At 44.1% G+C, this 22,470-nt stretch overlaps 1 protein-coding gene across 10 annotated transcripts in view; it reads left to right on the forward strand.

Moving 5' to 3' along the window:
• LOC133399205 (serine/threonine-protein kinase BRSK2-like) overlaps positions 1 to 22,470 on the forward strand; it is a 156,399-nt gene that overhangs the window by 108,133 nt on the left and 25,796 nt on the right. For 3 of the 10 annotated variants that reach the window (XM_061670540.1, XM_061670541.1, XM_061670546.1), the window contains exons 9-15: positions 2,735 to 2,766; positions 2,903 to 3,067; positions 3,207 to 3,304; positions 6,162 to 6,315; positions 11,312 to 11,371; positions 13,462 to 13,522; positions 18,888 to 19,545. In XM_061670540.1, the coding sequence (XP_061526524.1) occupies positions 2,735 to 2,766; positions 2,903 to 3,067; positions 3,207 to 3,304; positions 6,162 to 6,315; positions 11,312 to 11,371; positions 13,462 to 13,522; positions 18,888 to 19,545 (1,228 nt within the window). The remainder of the gene's footprint in view (positions 1 to 2,734; positions 2,767 to 2,902; positions 3,068 to 3,206; positions 3,305 to 6,161; positions 6,316 to 11,311; positions 11,372 to 13,461; positions 13,523 to 18,887; positions 19,546 to 22,470) is intronic. The other 7 variants (XM_061670547.1, XM_061670542.1, XM_061670548.1 and 4 more) reach the window with 7 other exon arrangements.

A 22,470-nucleotide genomic window follows, 5' to 3' on the forward strand; every position in this document is an offset into this window, starting at 1 on the left:
CCACTTCATCTGGCTCATCTCAATGTCTAGGAGCAGCGGCTCTACACTGAGCCCCTCCAGGATGACCGAGCTTCTCACCCTATCTCTACGGGAGAGCCCGGACACCCTGTGGATGAAACTCATTTCAGTTGCTTGTATCCGGGATCTTGTTCTTTCGACCCACAGCTCGTGACCATAGGTGAGGGTAGGAACGTAGATAGACCGGTAAATCGAGAGCTTCACCTTCCGGCTTAGCTCCTTCTCCACCACAACAGACCGATACAAAGTCCGCATCACTGCAGACGCTGCACCGATCCGCCTGTAGATCCCCCGTTCCATTCTTCCCTCACTCGTGAACAAAAGCCCAAGATATTTATAGAGTATATAGATATACTCCTCCACTTGGGGCAGGATTTCATCCCCGACCCGGAGAGGGCACTCCACCCTTTTCCGACTGAGGATCATATTCTCTGATTTGGAGGTGCTGATTCTCATCCCAGCCGCTTCACACATGGCTGCGAACTGCTCCAGTGAGAGTTGGAGATCACTGCTTGATGAAGCCAACAGAACCACATCATCTGCAAAAAGCAGAGATGTAATACTGAGGCCACCAAACCGGACCCCCTTTACGGCTCGGCTGTGCCTAGAAATTCTGTCCATAAAAGTTATGAACAGAATTGGTGACAAAGGGCATCCTTGGCGGAGTCCAACCCTAACCGGAAACGAGTCCGACTTACTGCCGGCAATGCGGACCAAACTCTGACACCGGTCGTACAGGGACCGAACAGCCCGTATCAGGGGGTTCAGCACCCGATACTCCCGAAGCACCCCCCACAGGACTCCCAGAACAACACGATCGAACGCCATCTCCAAGTCCACAAAACACATGTAGACTGGTTGGGACCTCAACCCCAGTGATAGGAGAGCCCACCTCAGAGACCCCAGACTCTGCTTCCTCATGGGAAGACATGTCGGTGGAATTGAGGAGGTCTTCGAAGTATTCTCCCCACCGACTCACAAAGTCCCAAGTCGAGGTCAGCTGTGCCCCATCCTCACTATACACAGTGTTGATGGTGCACTGCTTCCCCCTCCTGAGATGCAGGATGGTGGCCAAGAATTTCCTCAAAGACGTTCGGATCTTGTTCTCAATGGACTCACCAAACTCCTCCTACGTCCGAGTTTTTGGCTCAGTGACCACCAAAGCTGCATTCCGCTTGGCCAGCCGGTACCCATCAGCTGCCTCAGGAGTCCCACAGCCCAAAAAGGCCCGATAGGACTCCTTCTTCAGCTTGACGGCATCGTTCACCAATGGTGTCCACCAGCGGGTTCTGGGATTGCCGCCACGACAGGCGCTGACTACCTTATGGCCACAGCTCCGGTCGGCAATGGAGGCGCAGAACATGGTCCACTCTGACTCGATGTCCCCCACCTCCCCGAGACGTGGTTGAAGTTCTGCCAGAGGTGGGAATTTAAACTCCTTCTGAGAGGGGATTCTGCCAGAGGTTCTCAGGAGACGCACACAATACGTTTGGGCCTGCCAGGTCGGACCGGCATCTTCCCCCACCATCGGTGTCAAGTCACCACCAGGTAGTGATCAGTTGACAGCTCCGCCCCTCTCTTCAGCCGAGTGTCCAAGACATATCGGCCGCAAGTCCGATGACACGACCACAAAGTCAATCATCGAAATGCCAAGTGCCCATATGAACATGGTGTTCATTATGGACAATCCGTGGTGAGCCCTGAAGTCCAATAACAGAACACCACTCGGGTTCTGATGGGTGGGGGGAGGTTGCTCCCAGTCACGTGCTTCCAGATCTCACTGTCATTGCCCACGTGAGCATTGAAGTCCCCCAGCAGAACGATGGAGTCCCCAGTGGGAGCGCTCTCCAGCACCCCCTCCAAGGACTCCAAAAAGGGTGGGTACTCTGAACTGCTGTTTAGTGCATAGACACAAACAACAGTCAGGACCCATCCCCCCACCCTCAGGCGGCCGGAGGCTCCCTCTCATCCACCGGGGTGAACCCCAATGTACAGGCACCGAGCCGGGGGGCAATAAGTATACCCACATCTGCTCGGCGCCTCTCACTGTGGGCAACTCTAGAGTGGAAGAGACTCCAACCCCACTCAAGAGCACTGGTACCAGAGCCCAAGCTGTGTGTGGAGGCGAGCCAAACTATATCTAGTCAGAACTTCTCAACCTTACACACCAGCTCAGGCTCCTTCCCTACCAAAGTGGTGACATTCCACGTCCAGTTTCTGTAGCCGGGTATCGGATAGTCAAGGTCTGCGCCTTCGGCCACTGTCCACCTCACACTGCACCTGACCCCTGTGGCCCCTCCCACAGGTGGTGAGCCCACGGGAAGGGGGACCCACATTACCCTTTCGGGCTGTGCCCGACCGGGCCCCACCTCCAGGCCTGGCTCCAGAGGGGGGCCCCGGTGACCCGCGTCCGGGCAAGGGAAATCTATGTCAATTTATTTTGTTCGTCATAGGGGTTTTTGGAGCCGTGCTTAGTCTGGTCCCTCATCTAGGAGCTGTTTACCATGGGTGACCCTACCAGGGGAGTGAAGCCCCAGACAACTTAGCTCCTAGGATCATTGGGACACACAAACCCCTCCACCATGATAAGGTGACGGGTCAAGCAGGGTATGATTGCATTATATGGAAACAAAAACCTGAGTCATTTCTCTGACACATTTGAAATAGCTTTCTGGTATATTTCATCTTCAGCTTTGTTTTCTCTCTTGTGTTGCAGTTAGAGCAGATCCAGAAGCATACATGGTACCTGTAAGTAAACCAACCTTGCCAAAATCTAATGAACATATGTAATTTGTATCTAGTTTGGTATCTCTAAATGTGTTACTTTTTATGTTAGTTACTAAGTTGTTTACTGTAGGTTTGAGTTGCATGTGTTGTGTTGCAGAGCTGGAAAGAATGAGCCTGAGCCTGAACAGCCCATCCCCAGAAAAGTGGCCATCAGGATGCTGGCTACAGCAGAAGAGATAGACCCAGATGTCTTGGAGAGTATGCACTCTCTGGGCTGCTTCAGGGATAAGGACAAGCTTGCCAAAGACCTATTGTCTGATGAGTGAGTGAGAAGTAGACAGACAACTTGCTTGGTGTAGGAATAAATGATGCAGCAGTCACACAAATTCCCGTGTTTAGTGTTGGTGGACCAACTTTCATACCAGCGTGCCCTTAGCTCTTTGCGTTTCCTCTCTCCTTAGTGACAATCAGGAAAAGATGATCTACTTTCTTCTGCTTGACCGCAAAGAAAGATATCCAAGCCACGAGGACCAGAACCTTCCTCCACGCAATGAGATTGGTAGGTTCATCCAACCCGAACCAGAAATACGACATTCATGGTCCACAGAAGATAGTGGCTTAAATTTATGATAATCTTTGAACTTTCATCCATTGTCATCACTGTGTCATTGTCAGTTTGTCCCTGTCTAAGTTGGTTTGTGCCACTGTGATGTTCACATGCTATCATTAAAGGATTATCTGTTATTGTTATCTGGTATTATTTCACAAAAAAATGGTATGTTATTTATGTTTGTTAACTTCTTATTTAATGTAATATAATCAGTTTGCATTTTGAAGTTGTGTCAACAATCAAGGTTTAATAAAATTATATGTAGGGTATATTGAATGTCAAAGAAAAACGGAATTATGTGTTAAGGGGTCAGAGGATAATGTTTGCATTCACCTTCGTCACCCGGGTGTCTGTTTCAAGTGAAACGGGCGAGTGTTACAACTAAAGATGTTTAGTTATTATAAAAATGGGGCACCACGTCGTTGATTAGCTTACAGCAGGACAAAATGACAAAAAACTTTGTGGATCAATCTTTTTCTAAAAGGGTTGCCACAGTGATGTAGAATTAGTTCTCAATTACAGAGGCCACTGTTTATGACACAGTACACATAAGGATGTTTAATATAGAGAAAATTGTATCAACTCCAGGGAAATTTGGGGACAAATACAGAAGGACTTTCCTACAAAATTAAAGACACGCATATGTAACACAACAGGATATAGCGTGAATGGCTGAACTCGTGAGATGAACGTGAATGAATTGATGCGTGTTGAGAGAGAATAAAGTGGGACTCGTGTGAGATCGTTAACCTAACCCCAAACTACTATGCACCAATTCGTATTTATTCTAGTAGTTACTGCAATGTTTACTCACAATCATAGATCATGTGGTTACCAGTCCGGGCATGATCTGTCTCGAGGAAAAAGATGAAAAAAAGGAAAACAGAAAAGGACTACATAAGGAAAGTTGATGTTCACGCGGGTTGCGAAAAATTGTGCTCGTGACTTCTCCTGCCGTTTGGTCTCGCAGGCGGCTCACAATGTTTATGCTTGGCTGGGAGTATAATTGGTGAGTGGACCAGAGGCTTCTGTGATTACCTGGGGAGGATAAAGGGGGCTAGGAGACGGGTCGCACCACAGGCTTGGCATCAGACCGAGGCTTGCTCGGAGTCAGTGCTTCGTGCGCCGCATGGCGACAGCAAAGGAAAAGGAGGAGGGGTCGGCCAGGGCCGCAAGCTTGGAAAACTGCACCAGGAAGCAGCAGAAACGAGAACAGGAGGCGAGAGAGAGGAAGCGAGACGTTGAGGCTTTTTTAGTACTTCTGAGAAGGAGAAGGAGACCACACCCATAGACTCGGATTTCCATCCATCCATCCATTTTCTTCACCGCTTATCCTCACTAAGGATGCGGGCTGCTGGCGCCTATCCCAGCTATCTTCGGGCGAGAGGCGTGTTACACCCTGAACCGGTCGCCAGCCAATCACAGGGCACATATAAACAAACTATATTTCACGCTCACATTCATACCTACGGGCAATTTAGAGTTTCCAATTAACCTACCATGCATGTTTTTGGGATGTGGGAGGAAACCGGAGTGCCCGGAGAAAACCCACGCATGCACGGGGAGAACATGCAAACTCCACACAGGCGGGGCCAGGATTTGAACCCCGGTTCCCAGAACTGTGAGGCAGATGTGCTTACCAGTCACCCACCGTGCTGACTCGGATTTCCATTCTACATTTTCCTTCTATATGCGTGAGTCACGCACGGGTTGAAACTCAGCACATTTTCTCAGCACATTTTCAAATAAACGAGTCCCAACTTTGAAACTGTCTCACGCAGAGATTAAGCATACAAAATGATTGTTTCAATCTTAGTTCCATTATATCTAATAATGTTGATCAACACAAGGTCATTTCATACGTTTGGCTAAAAACACAATTGTACAGTTCTTCACGAGCAGTCTCGTCGTCAAATCTGTAGAATCAACACATTAAAATGACAGAAATCAAGTTATACATTTAGAATATTCACGCAGGTTTGTCTCCGAATGCAGACGGGGGATTTCTGTAATTTAATTATCCATGTTCAACACATGGTACTCAGTCACGTGGAGTCCAACTTGCAGTGTCTTTGGTGAGGAGTGAAGTGATCCCGAGGTAACACCAGATGCCTGTTTTCTGAAACTGCTGACCAGAGACTTGTGGGCTAATAAAAGAAGGCCTGTTCCATTGTTCTGCCCATTTAGCAATCACTTCCTCCCCCCAGTTGCAGTGTGACCATCATGGTGGGACCTGTAGGTCTCCTGGCCATCCAGGGGTCTTCCACAATGAAGCCTTTTTCAAGTTGAGGTTTTACGAGGGGAAAAGAATGAGCTTTATTTGGTTTAAGTGTTCATTTGATTTGACACAGACATCCTGTAACATGTGGGTCTTATTCAAAGAATAGGCCAGTCTTTGTATTCGTGTTGCTCGACATCCGTTACATCTACTAATTACCTAACTCTTTACTTCCTATTCACTCATCCATCCATCCATTTTCCGTACTGCTTATCCTCACTAGGGTTGTGGCCATGCTGGAGCCTATCCCAGCTATCTTCAGGCACATATAAACAAACAATAATTGGCACTCACATTCACACCTACTCACAATTTATAGTCTTCAATTATTCTACCATGCATGTTTTTGGGAAGTGGGAGGAAACCGGAATGCCCGGAGAAACCTTACGCAGGCATGGGAAGAACATGCAAACTCCACACAGGCGAGGCTGGATTTGAACCCGGGTTCTCAGAACTGTGAAGCAGATGTGCTAACCAGTCGTCCACCGTGCCACCCTATTCACTCATTGAACTCGGAATTCTGCTCAGCAGACCCTCCCAGGAAGCGTGTGGACTCCCCCATGCTGAGTCGTCACGGGAAACGGAGACCAGAGAGGAAGTCGATGGAAGTGCTTAGCGTCACAGAGGGAGGATCACCTGTCCCAGTACGGCGAGCCATCGACATGGCAAAGCATGGTCAGAGGTAAGTGACTGAACACCTTCATAGTCTTCCAAGAAAGTTTTTAACATTATCATTATTTAAGTTATCTAGTCCTGGATGATAAAAATAGCTACTGTACATAATAGTTTTGCTTGCAAGGTATTGTTCTACAATATGATACACATTTTACACTCATACATAAGGCTTATATTGATTAAATTCATTGATAGTTATACTATAGCTTCGTGGGAACTTACTCAAATCTCTGATCAAGTACATGATTATGTTCAGTCAGCAGGCCAGAGACTGAGCTAGGCCAGAGACTGAGCTATAACTACGCTCTGATCACTCATTGACAAGTCAAACCAAGATTATTTAAAACTAACTGTATTTATATTTATATATACTATCCTTGAGCCGTCACCTTATTGTGGTGAGGGGTTTGTGTGTCCCAATGATCCTAGCAGCTAAGTTGTCTCGGGCTTCACGTGCCTGGTAGGGTCACCCATGGCAAACAGGTCCTAGGTGAGGGACCAGACAAAGCACGGCTCCAAAGACCCCTATGATGAGAAAAATTATTCGGTCGCATTTTCCCTTGCCCGGATGCGGGTCACTGGGGCCCCCCCTCAGGAGTCAGGGTGTCCACACGTGCACTTGGCACCAGGACACCCTAGGTCGTAGTTCAATGATCGAGTTTGTGGTCGTGTCATCGGACTTGCGGCCACATGTCTTGGACACTCGGGTAAAGAGAGAGGCAGAGCTGTCAACTGATCACCACCTGCTGGTGAGTTGGGTCCGATGGTGGGGGACGATGCCGATCCGACCTGGCAGGCCCAAAGGTGTATTCAGGGGTGCTGGAGAGGAGGGTCCATCGGGAAGTCGAATCTCAGATTCAGGAGGAGCAGTGTGGTTTTCCTCCTGGCCGTGGAACAGTGGACCAGCTCTACACCCTCGGCAGTGTCCTCGAGGGTGCATGGATAGTTCGCCCAACCTCAATTCCACCGACACGTCTTCCCATGAGGAAAAAGAGTCTGGGGTCTCTGAGTTGGGCTCTCCTATCTCTGGGGTTGAGGTCCCAACCAATCTACTTGAGTTTGTAGACTTGGAGAAGGTGTTCGACCGTGTCCCTCAGGGAGTTATGTGGGGGGTGCTTCGGGAGTATGGGGTGCCAAACCCCCTGATACGGGCTGTTTGGTCCCAGTATGACCAGTGTCAGAGTTTGGTCCGCGTTGCCGGCAGTAAGTCGGCCTCGTTTCCGGTGAGGGTTGGACTCCGCAAAGGCTACCCTTTGTCACCGATTCTGTTCATAACTTTTATGGACAGAATTTCTAGGAGCAGCCAAGGCGTACAGGGAGTCCGGTTTGGTGACCTCAGAATTGCATGTTTGCTTTTTGCAGATGATGTGTTTCTGTTGGCTTCATCAACCCGTGATCTCCAACTCTCACTGGAGCGCTTTGCAGCTGAGTGTGAAGCGGCTAGGATAAGAATCAGCACCTCCAAATTTGAGACATTGGTGCTCAGTCGGAAAAGGGCGGAGTCCCCTCTCCAGGTCGGGGATGACATCCTGCCCCAAGTGGAGGAGTTCAAATATCTTGGGGTCTTCAAGAGTGAGGGAAGAATCGAACGGGAGATCGACAGGCGGATCGGTGCAGCGTCTGCAGTGATGCGGACTGTGTATCGGTCCGGTTCCTACCCTCACCTATGGTCACGAGCTGTGGGTCGTGACCGAGAGAACAAGATCCCGGATACAAGCGGCCGAAATGAGTTTCCTCTACAGGGTGTCCGGGCTCTCTCTTAGAGATAGGGTGAGAAGCTCGGTCATCCGGGAGGGGCTCAGAGTAGAGCCGCTGCTCCTCCGCATTGAGAGGAGCTAGATGAGGTGGCTCGGGCATCTGATTAGGATGCCTCCCGGACGCTTACCTGGTGAGGTGTTCCGGGCACGTTCCACCAGGAGGAGACCCCGGGGACGACCCAGGACACGCTGGATAGACTATGTCTCTCAGCTGGCCTGGGAACGCCTTGGGATCCCCTCGGAAGAGTTGGAGGAAGTGGCTGGGTAGAGGGAAGTCTGGGCTTTCCTGCTGAGGCTGCTGTCCCCGCGACCCGACCTCGGATAACAGGAGGAAAATGGATGGATGGATGGGATGGATGGATATATTAATCCATCCATCCATTTTCTTTTACGCTTATCCTCACTAGGGTCGGGCTACATCCTGAACTGGTTGCCAGCCAATCGCAGGGCACACAGAAACAAAAAACTGTTCGCATTCACATTCACACCGACGGGGAATTTAGATTCTTCAATCAACCTACCACGCATGTTTTAGGGATGTGGGAGGAAACCGGAGTGCCCGGAGAAAACCCACCCAGGCACAGGGAGAACATGCACACTCCACACAGGCGGGGCCGGGATTTGAACCCTAGTCCTCAGAACTGTGAGGCAGATGTGCTAACCAGTCACCCACCGTGCCATGGATATATTTAAATTAATACTATTTTTAAGACAAGTTTCTGAAATGTATAACCAAATGTATGAGATTAAATCCAATATGAAATAATACAATAGGGATATGTATTCTACATTGAAATAGTTTGATCTTTCTGTTTGCCTTCCAGTAGTAAAGTAAAGTAAAGTAGAAAGTACCGTATTTTCACGACCATAAGGTGCACCGTATTAAAAGGCGCAGACATGGTAAAACATAGGATAGCATCCATGCACGCTAAAACAATGTTTTTAAAAAGGCAGCGGGAGCAAAACTGAGTTCGGTTGTACTTTATTTAAGTATTTAACAATGTACTCACGTTATTTTTTTATCAATCCTCATCCACAAACCCATCAAAGTCCTCATCTTCTGTATCCGAAATGAACAGCTGGGCAAGTTTTCAATCAAACATACCAGGTTCCCTCTCGTCATTGTCAGAGTCAGTCTCGTTGCCGTGCGTCTCCTCAGTAATGATGCCGGCTTTTACAAAAGCTCGAACAACAGTGCAAGCAGACACGCTAGCCCAAGCATCCACAATCCATTCACAAATTGTGGATTAACCCGGCACTGCCTCCTAGTCTTAGTGAAGCTGTGTTCGCCATCTGTCATCCATGGTTCCCACGCCGCTCGCAACTTCACTTTGAACGCCCTGTTTACACCGATGTCCAGCGGTTGGAGTTCCTTCGTCTAGCCTCCTGGAATGATGGCAAGCCCCGACTTATTGCACTCAGTCGAATGGTGACTGTAGAGACGCTTCTTCCGGCTGTTCTTTGCTCATAATCCATTGCTCGAGTTGGTCTTCCAACTCGGGCCACCTCGCCTTGTTTCCGCGGAAACTCAGCTTCATCTTCTTGACTTGGCGAAGCTCGTTTTCCTGCTTCCTCCACTTGCGAACCATGGATTTGGTGATCTTGAATTCTCTCCCGGCTGCTCGATTGCCGTGTTCCTCCACGTAAATGGTAGCTTGCAGTTTAAACTGTGCTTCGTAAGCGTGTCTCTTCGTAGATGCCATTTTCGGGGTCCTTAGCCAAACCGATGCACATCCCGGTGCTATATACCTACTGGGGGCGTGTCTTTAGCGTCCTCTGTCACGCGCACCCTTCCCCCTTTACGTCCGTATGCTGTCCACAGTCATGTCCGCCTTCCTCTATATAAGCAGTGTGTCGGCAGGAAATGCTCCCAGTAAGTCAAGCAGAGCGCTCATTAAAGTCACACAACAACATTTACAGATTTTGGAACTCGGTGCACACATAAGGCGCGCCGCATTATAAGTACGCCTTATGGTCATGAAAATATGGTGCACATTTCGTGCTTTGATAGGTCAGCAGTTGTTGTCGTTGCTATTTTAAAACTTTCCTCATCCTTAACTAATTCAGTAAATTATTATTCTTATTATTATTCAGGGATCTATGTTGAATATGTATGAAGTCGCAACAAAGACAACACAATTTAAAACCTCAAAGTGACAAAATCCATTTTAAACACAACTATTCCACCCAATCTCTTCAGTGGCGAACAAAACATGTTCAAACGGTGGAACATTTCCAGTTTTCCATCAGCTTGCAATTTTGGAACCCTTTTCCCAACACTGCAAATACAAATGTGACAGTGTATATGGTGCACATATACTTACATTATATACAGTATAGCTTTACTCACTATTGTAAGAGATGTAGCCATTGAACATGTTGACAAAGCAGCATTTAAAGAAAGGCTGCAGACCTTGAAAAAGTAGTACCAATCTTGAATCAAAATAGGTTTCTTTGATCTAATTTTGTTATTAATTTTGCTACTTTGCACTTTTTCTTAACGAACTGGAAACTTGAGTGTCTGTTAAGGCATTCATGACTGTTTATACCTCTGTGCCAAATGTTTAATATTTTTTTCAGTGCAATTTTTGTGAACAGAGCCTGAGTCCATTTTATTTATATTATTTATTGTTCTACATAACAATGTCAATGTTCAATATTCTTAGAATTAGAATAAAAAAATGTATTGTTCATAAAAAGGATGTACTTGAATTATTATACTCTCATATCATTTTATCAGTGGCATGAAAAAACATCAACGATTCTATCGTTCGTCGTGATAGGGCCTAAACACATACTCTATAATATATTGAGAGAGAACAAGAGCAATGAATAACACAAAGATATTGTACAAACAGTATAAAAAATAGAATAACAACTGTAATAGAAATCTACAAAGCAAGAACCGAGATATAGAGGAGGATTACTGTATCTGTACTCCGTGATGATAAGATGCAGGGACTCATTGTTCCTGGGTTGGGATTCCTGTTTCCGTGACAGGTACATCCCGGGACTCACATAGTCTCAAGTGTTATTATTATTAGGCGGCACAGTGACCGACTGGTTAACACATCCGCGTTTCATCCTTATTTCATTTTAAAATTTCATATTGCCCAATTTGTTCCAAGGTTTTGTTTATTGTATTGATTGTTGCACATTTGTACATTTGTACAGTAGGATTCCTCATGTGACAGGCTTTGTGTCTGTCTTTTTTTATTATTATTTTTTTGTCTATCCCCTTTTTAGCAAATCTGTTTTTAGTAAAAGCTTGGATATCACAAACGCTAACTGCAGCAAGGAAGAAAGGTATTGGTCCATTCTGTTCATAATCTTTACTTCTAATTTAATTAGTGTATGTGGTGTCAACTTAACATCTATCAATCTGTATTTCTTTTTTTTTTTCTGTGAATAAAAGCTTATTAAAATATGTGTATTTTACATGTATGTGTTGCATATTAGTTTTTCAAAATGATAATTATTGTTAATTATTCTTCATCGTTGCTGTATTTTCCTGTTTTTTTACTGTGCTTCACTCCTGCAACCAAAACAATGAAAATTAGTATAGAAATTGTTATGTAGTCTACGAAGAGATAAACAGACATCATAAAAAGCTGAAAAACTCCAGGTCCAAGGCGATAAAGAGATAAACAAGGGCCATGACAAATTAGGTTTAGCAGTTTTTTTGTTCACTGATGATGCATGTCTGTGTGTGCGCACACGTGTGTGTTTTTGTGTGTTCTCCAGGATATTTAATCATGATACAGTGTTTTTAATTTTCACTCCAAATAAAGCCAAATTGTCCATGGGCAGTTAAGTGTAAAATTCTTCGAAGACGTCAGCATGGCATTGTCTTGTCAATGAAGGGAAGAAGAGAAGGAGGAAAATGAAAAGTTAATGACACATGAATAAAAATGGAAAAGCTTATGAAAGGGTGTGTGGGGGGGGGTGGACAATGGATGTAAATCTTGTAAAGATTGTGTGCATCTGTATAACCTTTTATTATAAATTATTAATCCATAATCTGTTTCATTGGTTGTTGTTTCAATGTTTGCCCACGCTGTCTGTGCAGTATTTAGATTACATTTAGATTATTTATTTATTTGTATTCTTATTTTTCACATGTACTCAAGGTTACGTCCAAAGCAATTAATGGCTGTGGCGCTAATTTGTAAATCTTTGCCTAACCTGGATTTATTTTATCATGATATATTCACTTCCCTCCAAAAGCACTGGAACAGTGAGGCCAGTTCCACAATTTTTTCAAAATATGAATAAGACACAAGAGATAAACATTTCAGGCTTTATTTCAAGGATCTGATCAATCTAGAAGATGGCGCATTTTGTTTAAACCCACTAATTTTTCCTTTGATCTAAGGTATTGAATTGATTTGGATTGAATTGAACTGAATGATGTAACACATGATTGCAGCAGAAAAATGAACTCAGTAGTGCACAAAATGTTGTCTGTCAAATTAAAGATGCAACAGAATACATTGCGTGATCCTTTGCCATGCAGAAAGGAAAGACTCAAACACAAACAGCAAAACAACGAGTTCCTCAAAAGCAAGTGGTTTCAGCATTTACCTGTTAATGAGACTAAAACCCAAAACAATTGAAAACAAAAGAGGCTACCGTGAAAGCCTGGAAAAAACACCACTTTAATCTATTTTAAGTCTATCTGTTCCAGTACTTAAGATCACCTAGAAATGTGGCATTTCGTTGTAGATTATGCGTTCTTCTAAATTGTGTCTCAAATACAGATGTAAATACCTGAAAATAGAAGCTGAAATTTTGACATTTTGTTTCATTTTCAGTTTTTGTGATCAAACTTAAATGCTTTCCTTCTGCTGCAAAATAATATGGAACTTTTTCCTCACTGCTCCAATCCTTTTTTAAAAGGGGAGTGAAATTCTCGCACTGGATAAAATGAAGGTAAAAAAGAGAGAAAGTAACTATGGAATATTAACAACGCAAAAAGATTTGGTAGCTATGCACCTTCATCTGGAGCTAAACCCAATATGTAATGGTTTATTTCTTAGACCATGCCCTTCTCTCTTTGAAGTCTGATAAGAATATGATTAATATCAGTGATCACTTAACAGTTACAATAGATTGAATAAAGAGAGTAGCAACATTGAGATCAACATTTGAACAATAGATTAGAATTAGAATAGATAGATTCCGATTTCAGTCACTGCTCCAGTTTTCTGGATCAGATGTCACTCAAGCCATCAGTTGTTTATTAAAACAAAAACAAAAACAAACAGTTGTGGTGTCTGGCCTTTCTTAATATCTACATGTTGTGTGATTGCTACCATTTTATATGTGGGCAGTGTCTTACTTTACAGAATAATTCATGACTGCTGACTTTCTCTGTTTTGTGTGTGTGCGTGTAGGTCACGGTCGATCAGTGGAGCGTCCTCCGGTCTGTCCATCAGTCCGCTCAGCAGTCCGAGGGTAAGCATCTATCTGTCCATGCTACCTTCCTTCAATGCAGCGTCACTGACTTGCTATGCTGCAATGTCATAACGCACACACACAAATGCAGAAACTGTTCTGTATTTTGGCTTCTCTTTACCAGCTTATACGTGACACTCTCGATCATCAACCTGTTATTGAATGATTTGTCATTAAAATACCAAAAATATCTAATTGTTAGGGATGGGACAGTACATGGTAATTTGAGCCGCATTTCTGTACACCGTTTCGTGCATGAAGAGAACTTTGTTCTCCCTCCAAATTATGACTATCAAACTGACTCTTCTTCCTTGACTAATTGTATACACTTAACAATGCAGTAGTATAAAATATGTGCAGTATAACAAATGAAAACATACAAAAATGTATACAAAATAAAATGCTTGTGTAATAATTAGATTAAGCGCGGGTCATGCCTGCACCCCATTCTGCAGGCAAGACCAGTTGACCCACATTCAATCCAATTGTTACACTTTCATAGTGATAGAGGTCGTGAGGTAAAACTTCGCTGCAATGTGCACGGCAGGGCACAAAATGATGTAGGTCTAACATTTTCATCGAGTTAGCCAAACACATCTTTGACCACAGAAAAGGGCTGCAAAGCTACAGCAATAAATGCCCCCACTGCACGGGTTATTTTCTTATGTTTATCATAAGTGGCACAACAGGTATGTTCATCCATCCATCCATTCGTTGAGCTGCTTATCCTCACAAGGGTCGCGGGAGTGCTGGAGCCTATCCCAGCTATCATCGGGCAGGCGTATCATCCCGAGCAGAGCGTACCGAACGGTATTCGTCGCATCCCTACTAATTATCCCACGGTATTTTCTGATGTCCATGTTGTCAACAACTTAATATCAGTCATTGTCTAGACATAAAAGTTTTATTTCCTAAAATAACAGCATTCTAAACTATAAAAAGAACAAATACAGCTTTCCGTGTGTGATGTTTTTAGACATATTTTTAGCCTCTAGCGGGTTGGTGTGTGGGGGTGGGATTAGGTCGAAAGGAACAACAGTGAGAGTGTGTTTGTGGTGATGAAGGTGTTTGTATGCGCTTGGAGCTGTGTATTTATAGTTTTTGGACATCAGTGCAGTTCAATGACTCAGGAAGAAAATATCATATTTCATTTATGATTTTCATCTTTTCATGAGAACGTTGACAATGGACTTTTCACTTGTGATGTAATTCCATCATTTGCACCACACCATGACTACAAACAAAAATGGCCAATTGTAACCATGCAGCTTTCCTTGGCTTTACATTAATATATAGTAATGTAACGTTTATTTTTATACCAGCTGACTTTATATGCTGTGTCAGAGTGTGAGATGGTGTAAACTTCCCCTTAGCATGGCAATGTTCTCAGAAAAAAACTCCTATTAAAAAAATCTACTCATGATGAAACAAGCAAATTTTGAAGCATTTAGAATTGAAGCATTTAGCAACTAAATAGTCAGATTTGTCCTTGGATGTTGAGACAATCAAATTACACTGTGTGTCTCTTGCTGTTGTTAAAAAAAACCTGATTGCAGCTAACATGACATGAAGCATTCTGCAGTACTGGTGTCTAGTTAAATCAATGTATTTAAATTATATAATTCATTTAATATACAGTACAGTGGCAAGGTAAAGTATGTGAACGCTATATAATTACCTGATTTTCTGCATGAATTAGATGTGATCTTATCTTCATCTGAGTCACAACAATAGACACCTATTTCCACACGAACAATATCATCAATCATATTTTTGACTGAACACACCATGTATGCAATTACAGTGCAGGGTGGAAAAGGTATGTGAACCCTTAGTCAAATGACTTGAGGCTGCCTTTCCACCTAAGGGCCTGGACGCATTGTTATCATCGATAGAAAAAGGGTTTCACAATATTAAAAAAGTACTGTGATACCTCACCGTCAAGCATGAAATAATGTCTTATATTTTTAGTTCGAGTACTTCTGTACAATTTGGTAGATAGCAAGCAGTTTTCCAAAAAAGAGGTCAAGCGTGCTTGCGTCAATCTATTTATTACTATAAAATACGTTGAGTATTTGTGTGTAGAAAGAAAAAAAGCCAGACGAACACACTGATATTGACTGTAACAAACTTTATTCAGCCTCCAGAGCGCCACACAATAAGAGTACCGCTAACACATGGGACATTAACTAAAGCAGATATGGAAGACGAAAGTCTAATGCATAGTATGTTACAAATCCTGGTTGAAGTTTATTGTATGAATCTTGACACCCCCTGCGATTGGCTGGCAACCAGTTCAGGTTGTACCCTGCCTCTCGCCCAGAGTCAGCTGGGATAGGCTCCAGCATGCCCGGGACCCCAGTGAGGATAAGCGGTATGGAAAATGAATGAATGAATTAATGAATCTTGACACCTCAAATAAAGCAAAGCAAAGCAAAGCAGAGCAAATTTATTTAGATAGCGCATTTCATACACAAGGTAACGCAATATGCTTTACATGATTAAAAGCATTTGAAAAGAAAGAAAAAACAGCTTATAAACATTTAAAACAAAGAAAAAAAATAAAAGTACAATTAAAACAGCGTACAGTGCAATAAATATAATTTAAAAGTGGAAATGCTCTAAAAAGCATGCTTAAAAAGAAGAGTTTTTAACCTGGAATTTTAAAACATTCACACTTGGGGCTGACGTCACTTCTGTTGGCAACTTATTCCATTTGTGTGCAGCATAATAGCTAAATGCTTTAGGAAACTCGCCTGACTGAAGTGAGCAATTGATTATTTGCTGCAAATCAGTGCGCACAGACTTCACAATAGCTTTGAAAAAGTCAGATGGTACTGACAGCTCGTTGATAATTTCAGTTGCTGAACTGTTTTCGCGACAGTTTTTTGGTCAACTGTATCAAATTCTGACATGGTAATAGAGTTTTTCCTGGTTGGCGACAGATGGAGTATCATTATATCATTTTGCTGATTTGTGCTGATATTTAACCTGATGGATTGTATTTTTCCACTAAAATAAGCAAATTAATAGCATTTATCGATAAAGACAAACTTTGTACAGTATAGGTAAGCATCAAAATGTTCAACCAAACCACTTTGTTTCGTCAAACAAATGCCCCAAGTGACCATGTGCTGATCTTTGTGTGTGGCACATGCAGTCATTAAGTTACAAGGTTTCTTCATGAGGCTGATTGTTTTATGCCATTTTCACATACACAGATACATAGTCTGTGAAATACCATTTGTGGTGAAGCAGTTGTCACACATGCTTGATAATGTTACCATAAGAACAAAGTGGATGGTCATGTCAGACTGGCTCTGCTGTAGTTTGTTCAGCTGTGGGTTATACACTGTTTTGACCTGGTCACTCATTCCACAGCCTTGCGTATCTACAGCACTACAATGCATGCACTCTGCTATCTCGGGTGGAGGATTAAGCTTTGTTAGCTTTCAACTGGTTCACTCGCTAGTGGTTCAGAGATGCACCGATATTTCTGGCTTGGATTGCTTAGTTGGACCCGAGCGGGGGAAAAAAATCCAAACTACCCGACTGACTGTTATATAAGGACAAATCAATTGATTGAACATTGATGTACAACCCCAATTCCAATGAAGTTGGGACGTTGTGTTAAACATAAATAAAAACAGAATACAATGATTTGCAAATCATGTTCGACCTATATTTAATTGAATACACGACAAAGACAAGATATTAAATTTTCAAACTGATAAACTTGATTGTTTTTAGCAAATAATCATTAATTTGGAATTTCATGGCTGAAACACGTGCCAAAAAAGCTGGGACGGGGTCATGTTTACCACTGTTACATCAACTTTTCTTTTAACAACATTCATGAAACATTTGGGAACTGAGGACATTAATTGTTGAAGCTTTGTAGGTGGAATTCTTTCCCATTCTTGCTTGATGTACAGCTTCAGCTGTTCAACAATCCGGGGTCTCCGTTGTGGTATTTTACGCTTAATAATGCGCCACACATTTTCAATGGGAGACAGGTCTGGACTGTAGGCAGGCCAGTCTAGTACCCGCACTCTTTTACTACGAAGCCACACAATTGTAACACGTGCAGAATGTGGTTTGGCATTGTCTTGCTGAAATAAGCAGGGGCGTCCATGAAAAAGACATTGCTTGGATGGCAGCATATGTTTCTCCAAAACCTGTATGTACCTTTCAGCATTAATGGTACCTTCATAGATGTGTAAGTTACCCATGCCATTGGCACTAACACAGCCCCATACCATCACAGATGCTGGCTTATGAACTTTGCGTCCATAACAGTCCGGATGGTTCTTTTCCTCCTTGGCCCGGAGGACACGACGTCCATAATTTCCAAAAACAATTTGAAATGTGGACTCGTCGGACCACAGAGCACTTTTCCACATTGCATCAGTCCATCTTAGATGAGCTCGGGCCCAGATAAGTCAGCGCCGTTTTTGGGTGTTGTTGATAAATGGCTTTTCAATGTTGGTTTTTGGCCTTGCCGCTTACATGGATGGTTCTTTTCCACTTTGGCCCGGAGAAAACGACGTCCACATTTTCCAAAAACACAGAACCCGGCCCCATCTTTGCTTGTGAATGACTGAGCAATTCAGGGAAGCTCCTTTTTTACCCAATCATGGCACCCACCTGTTCCCAATTAGCCTGTTCACCTGTGGGATGTTCCAAGCGTGTTTGATAAGCATTCCTCAACTTTTTCAGTCTTTTTTGCCACCTGTCCCAGCTTTTTTGGAACGTGTTGCAGCCATAAAATTCTAAGTTAATGATGATTTGCTAAAAACAATAAAGTTTATCAGTTTGAACATTAAATACTGTGTCTTTATAGTGTATTCAATTAAACATATGTTGAACATGATTTGAAAATCATTGTATTCTGTTTTTATTCATGTTTAACACAACGTCCCAACTTCATTAGAATGGGGTTGTAGTTAAAAAAGGAAAAAAAACTCTTGGGAAAAAAAATATCTGTACCTGTAAATAAAACTTGTTACTTGTAGAACTGACATAAATATGTAACATTGTCTTTCAAAGTGGCAAGAACTCAGGTCAGCTGTTTTGATCTCAGTGCATCTCTGCTTTTAATGCATCATGAATCCTGCTGCCTCATGGTTGGCTGATAATCACTTTGCTAATCGCATGTTCTGTTTTTCTTTCTTTCTTGCACTCTCACTTCCTCCTGCCTGCTCCACTTCTCAACCCATCTCCCACACGCTTTTTTTTTGTTGCTTTTCCTGCTGTGTTTTATTCATGGGAATGAACTTTTATTGGGCCATGGTGTTTCCCTGGCTGCCGCACTTTCTCTTGGCTGACTTTGTTGTCATGTTTACCGGTGCATGACAAATCACAGCCCAACCGGCGGTTTTTCATTCCACCCCAGTCCTCAGACTTGTGTCAGTCCCCCAATTGGAGCCCCACCCACTCCCTTGAGGTCCGCCTTAATGGGGTGGGGCCCCGCACACCCAACTCCTTCCATCCCAAGATGGGGTCTCCCCTTATGCACCCTCGCACCCAGACCCTCCCTGCCAAGCCCAAAGTGTCTGCGAAGCCTCTGCTGACTACCAGGTCCAACCCACTCCCCAACACAGCTCAGACTGCCTCCACCCCCAAGTCTGAGCCCTCCACACCCATCCAGCCTTTAGCACCCTGCATCCCCGACAGCCCCCGTGTGATGCACCACCCTCCCCTTACTGTCCCTCCAAAGCTTTCCATCCCTCTGTCTCCCGTGCCTCCTATGTCACCCCTGCGCCGCCACCACCTACACCCTGACCACAATGGCAAATCTTTCCCCAACTCGCAGGTTACCCCCCATCCTTCCCCTAGAGGAAGCCCTCTCCCCACTCCCAAAGACACCCCGGTGCACACACCAAGGGACAGCCCAACTGGAACACCTAGCCCAACACCTCCACCCAGCCCCTCGATTGGGGGCATGCCCTGGAGGACGCGCCTCAACTCCATCAAGAACAGCTTCCTGGGCTCACCTCGTTTCCATCGCAGGAAAATGCAAGGTAGTGTTGGAGTGGAGGATTGACATATGGAGACTGAGTTGTCATTTTCATCTATGTTCAGAATCAGTATCTCATAGTTTGTGAGACAACAAAACAAGTTATTGAGCCAACAATCTATGTAACCCATATAGTACATTGAACACAATGATATCCATATATATAAGAGGGGAAGTCAAGTATTTATTTTTTTCAGAAAATGTTCACGGTTGATAGTTTAAATACAAAAAGTTTTGTTTTAGCCTTTCCTCTTCATGTCAGCCATTTTGGAATTGAGGTCATTGTTGGATGCCTGTCAGAAGCAGGGAGCTGTCATTAAATTTATTGCTTTAGAAGGGGAACCACCATTAAACATTTTACAAAAGAGAGAAATAAAAAGCTTAAAAATAAACCTTAAAACAAGTATTAAAATTTCAAACCCTGAAAATGTCTGAAGAAAAACTACAGTATTAGTAAGTCAAATTAAATTGGGCTAATTACTTTTGACCGACCGTAATCCAGCCCTATGGGGGGCACAAGCCAGTGCAAACTGTAGGCCGCTCCCAAGCCTGGATAAATGCAGAGGGTTGCGTCAGCAAGGGGATCCGGCTTAAAACTTTGCCAAACAAATATGAGCGTACGTCCAAAGAATTCCATACCGGATCGGTCGTAGCCCGGGTTAACAACGTCCGCCACCGGCGCCGTCAACCTGCAGGGTGCCGGTGGAAATTCAGCTACTGTGGGTCGACGTTGAAGAGGTGGAAAGCGGGTTCTTCGGCAGAAGGAGAAGAGGAAAGCACAGAGCCTAGAACTGAATCTGGGGACTTTGAATGTTGGGACTATGACAGGAAAATCTCAGGAGTTGGTTGACATGATGATTAGGAGAAAGGTTGATATATTGTGTGTCCAGGAGACCAGGTGGAAAGGCAGTAAGGCTAGAAGTTTAGGGGCAGGGTTTAAATTATTTTACCATGGTGTAGATGGGAAGAGAAATGGAGTCCGGGTTATTTTAAAATAAGTGTTGGCTAAGAATGTCTTGGAGGTGAAAAGAGTATCAGATTGAGTGATGAGGCTGAAACTTGAAATTGAGGGTGTGATGTATAATGTGATTCGTGGCTATGTCCCACAGGTAGGATGTGACCTAGAGGTGAAAGAGAAATTCTGGAAGGAGCTAGATGAAGTAGTTTTGAACATCCCAGACAGAGAGAGAGAGTCGTGATTGGTGCAGATTGTAATGGACATGTTGGTGAAGGAAATAGGGGTGATGAAGAAGTGATGGGTAAGTATGGCATCCAGGAAAGGAACTTGGAGGGACAGATGGTGATAGACTTTACAAAAAGGATGCAAATGGCTGTAGTGAACACCTTTTTCCAGAACAGGCAGGAACATAGGGTCACCTACAAGAGCGGAGGTAGAAGCACGCAGGGGGATTATCTTGTGCAGACGATGTCATCTGAATGAGGTTACCGACTATAAGGTAGAGGTAGGGGTGAGTGTGGCTAGACAGCATAGGATGGTGGTTTGTAAGATGACTCTGGTGGTGGGGAGGAAGATTAGGAAGACAAAGGCAGAGCAGAGAACCATATGGTAGAAGCTGAGACAGGATGGGTGTTGTGCATCTTTTCGGGAAGAGGTGAGACAGGCTCTCGGTGGACAGGAGCAGCTTCCAGAAGACTGGACCACTGCAGAATAAGGTGATCAGAGAGGCAGGCAGGAGAGTACTTGGTGTATCTTCTGGCAGGAAAGGAGAGAATGAGACTTGGTGGTGGAACCTCACAGTACAGGAAATCATACAAGGAAAAAGGTTAGCTAAGAAGAAGTAGGACACTGAGAGAACCGAGGAGAGGCGAAAGGAATACATTGAGATGCGACATAGGGCAAAGGTAGAGGTGGCAAAGGCCAAACAAGAGGCATATGATGACATGTATGCCAGGTTGGACACTAAAGAAGGAGAAAAGGATCTATACAGGTTGGCCAGACAGAGGGATAGAGATGGGAAGGATGTGCAGCAGGTTAGGGGGATTAAGGATCGAGATGGAAATATGTTGACTGGTGCCAGTAGTGTGCTAGATAGATGGAAAGAATACTTCAAGGAGTTGATGAATGAGGAAAATTAGAGAGAAGGGAGAGTAGACAAGTGGACCAGGAAGTGGCAATGATTAGTAGGGGGGAAGTTAGAAAGGCATTAAAGAGGATGAAAAGTTGGTCCTGATGACATTCCTGTGGAGGTATGGAAGCATCTAGGAGAGGTGGCTGTCGAGTTTTTGACCAGCTTGTTCAATAGAATTCTAGCGTGTGAGAAGATGCCTGAGGAATGGAGGAAAAGTGTGCTGGTGCGCATTTTTAAGAACAACGGTGATGTGCAGAGCTGTGGGAACTATAGAGGAATAAAGTTGATGAGCCACACAATGAAGTTATGGGAAAGAGTAGTGGAGGCTAGACTCAGGACAGAAGTGAGTATTTGCAAGTAATGGTATGGTTTCATGCCTAGAAAGAGTACCACAGATGCATTATTTGCCTTGAGGGTGCTGATGGAGAGGTACAGAGAAGGTCAGAAGGAGCTTCATTGTGTCTTTGTAGATCTAGAGAAAACCTATGACAGAGTACGCAGAGAGGAACTGTGGTACTGCATGCGGAAGTCTAGAGTGGCAGAGAAGTATGTTAGAATAATACAGGACATGTACGAGGGCAGCAGAACAGTGGTGAGGTGTGCTGTAGGTGTGACAGACGAATTTAAGGTGGAGGTGGGACTGCATCAGGGATCAGCCGTGAGCCCCTTCCTGTTTGCAGTGGTGATGGATAGGCTGACAGATGAAGTTAGACTGGAATCCCCGTGGACCATGATGTTTGCAGATGACATTGTGATCTGCAGTGAAAGCAGGGAGCAGGTGGAGGAAGGAACAGTTAGAAAGATGGAGGCATGCACTGGAAAGGAGAGGAATGAAGATT

Source organism: Phycodurus eques, chromosome 2 (genome assembly GCF_024500275.1).
Source record: "Phycodurus eques isolate BA_2022a chromosome 2, UOR_Pequ_1.1, whole genome shotgun sequence".
NCBI classification, from domain to species: Eukaryota; Metazoa; Chordata; class Actinopteri; order Syngnathiformes; family Syngnathidae; genus Phycodurus; species Phycodurus eques.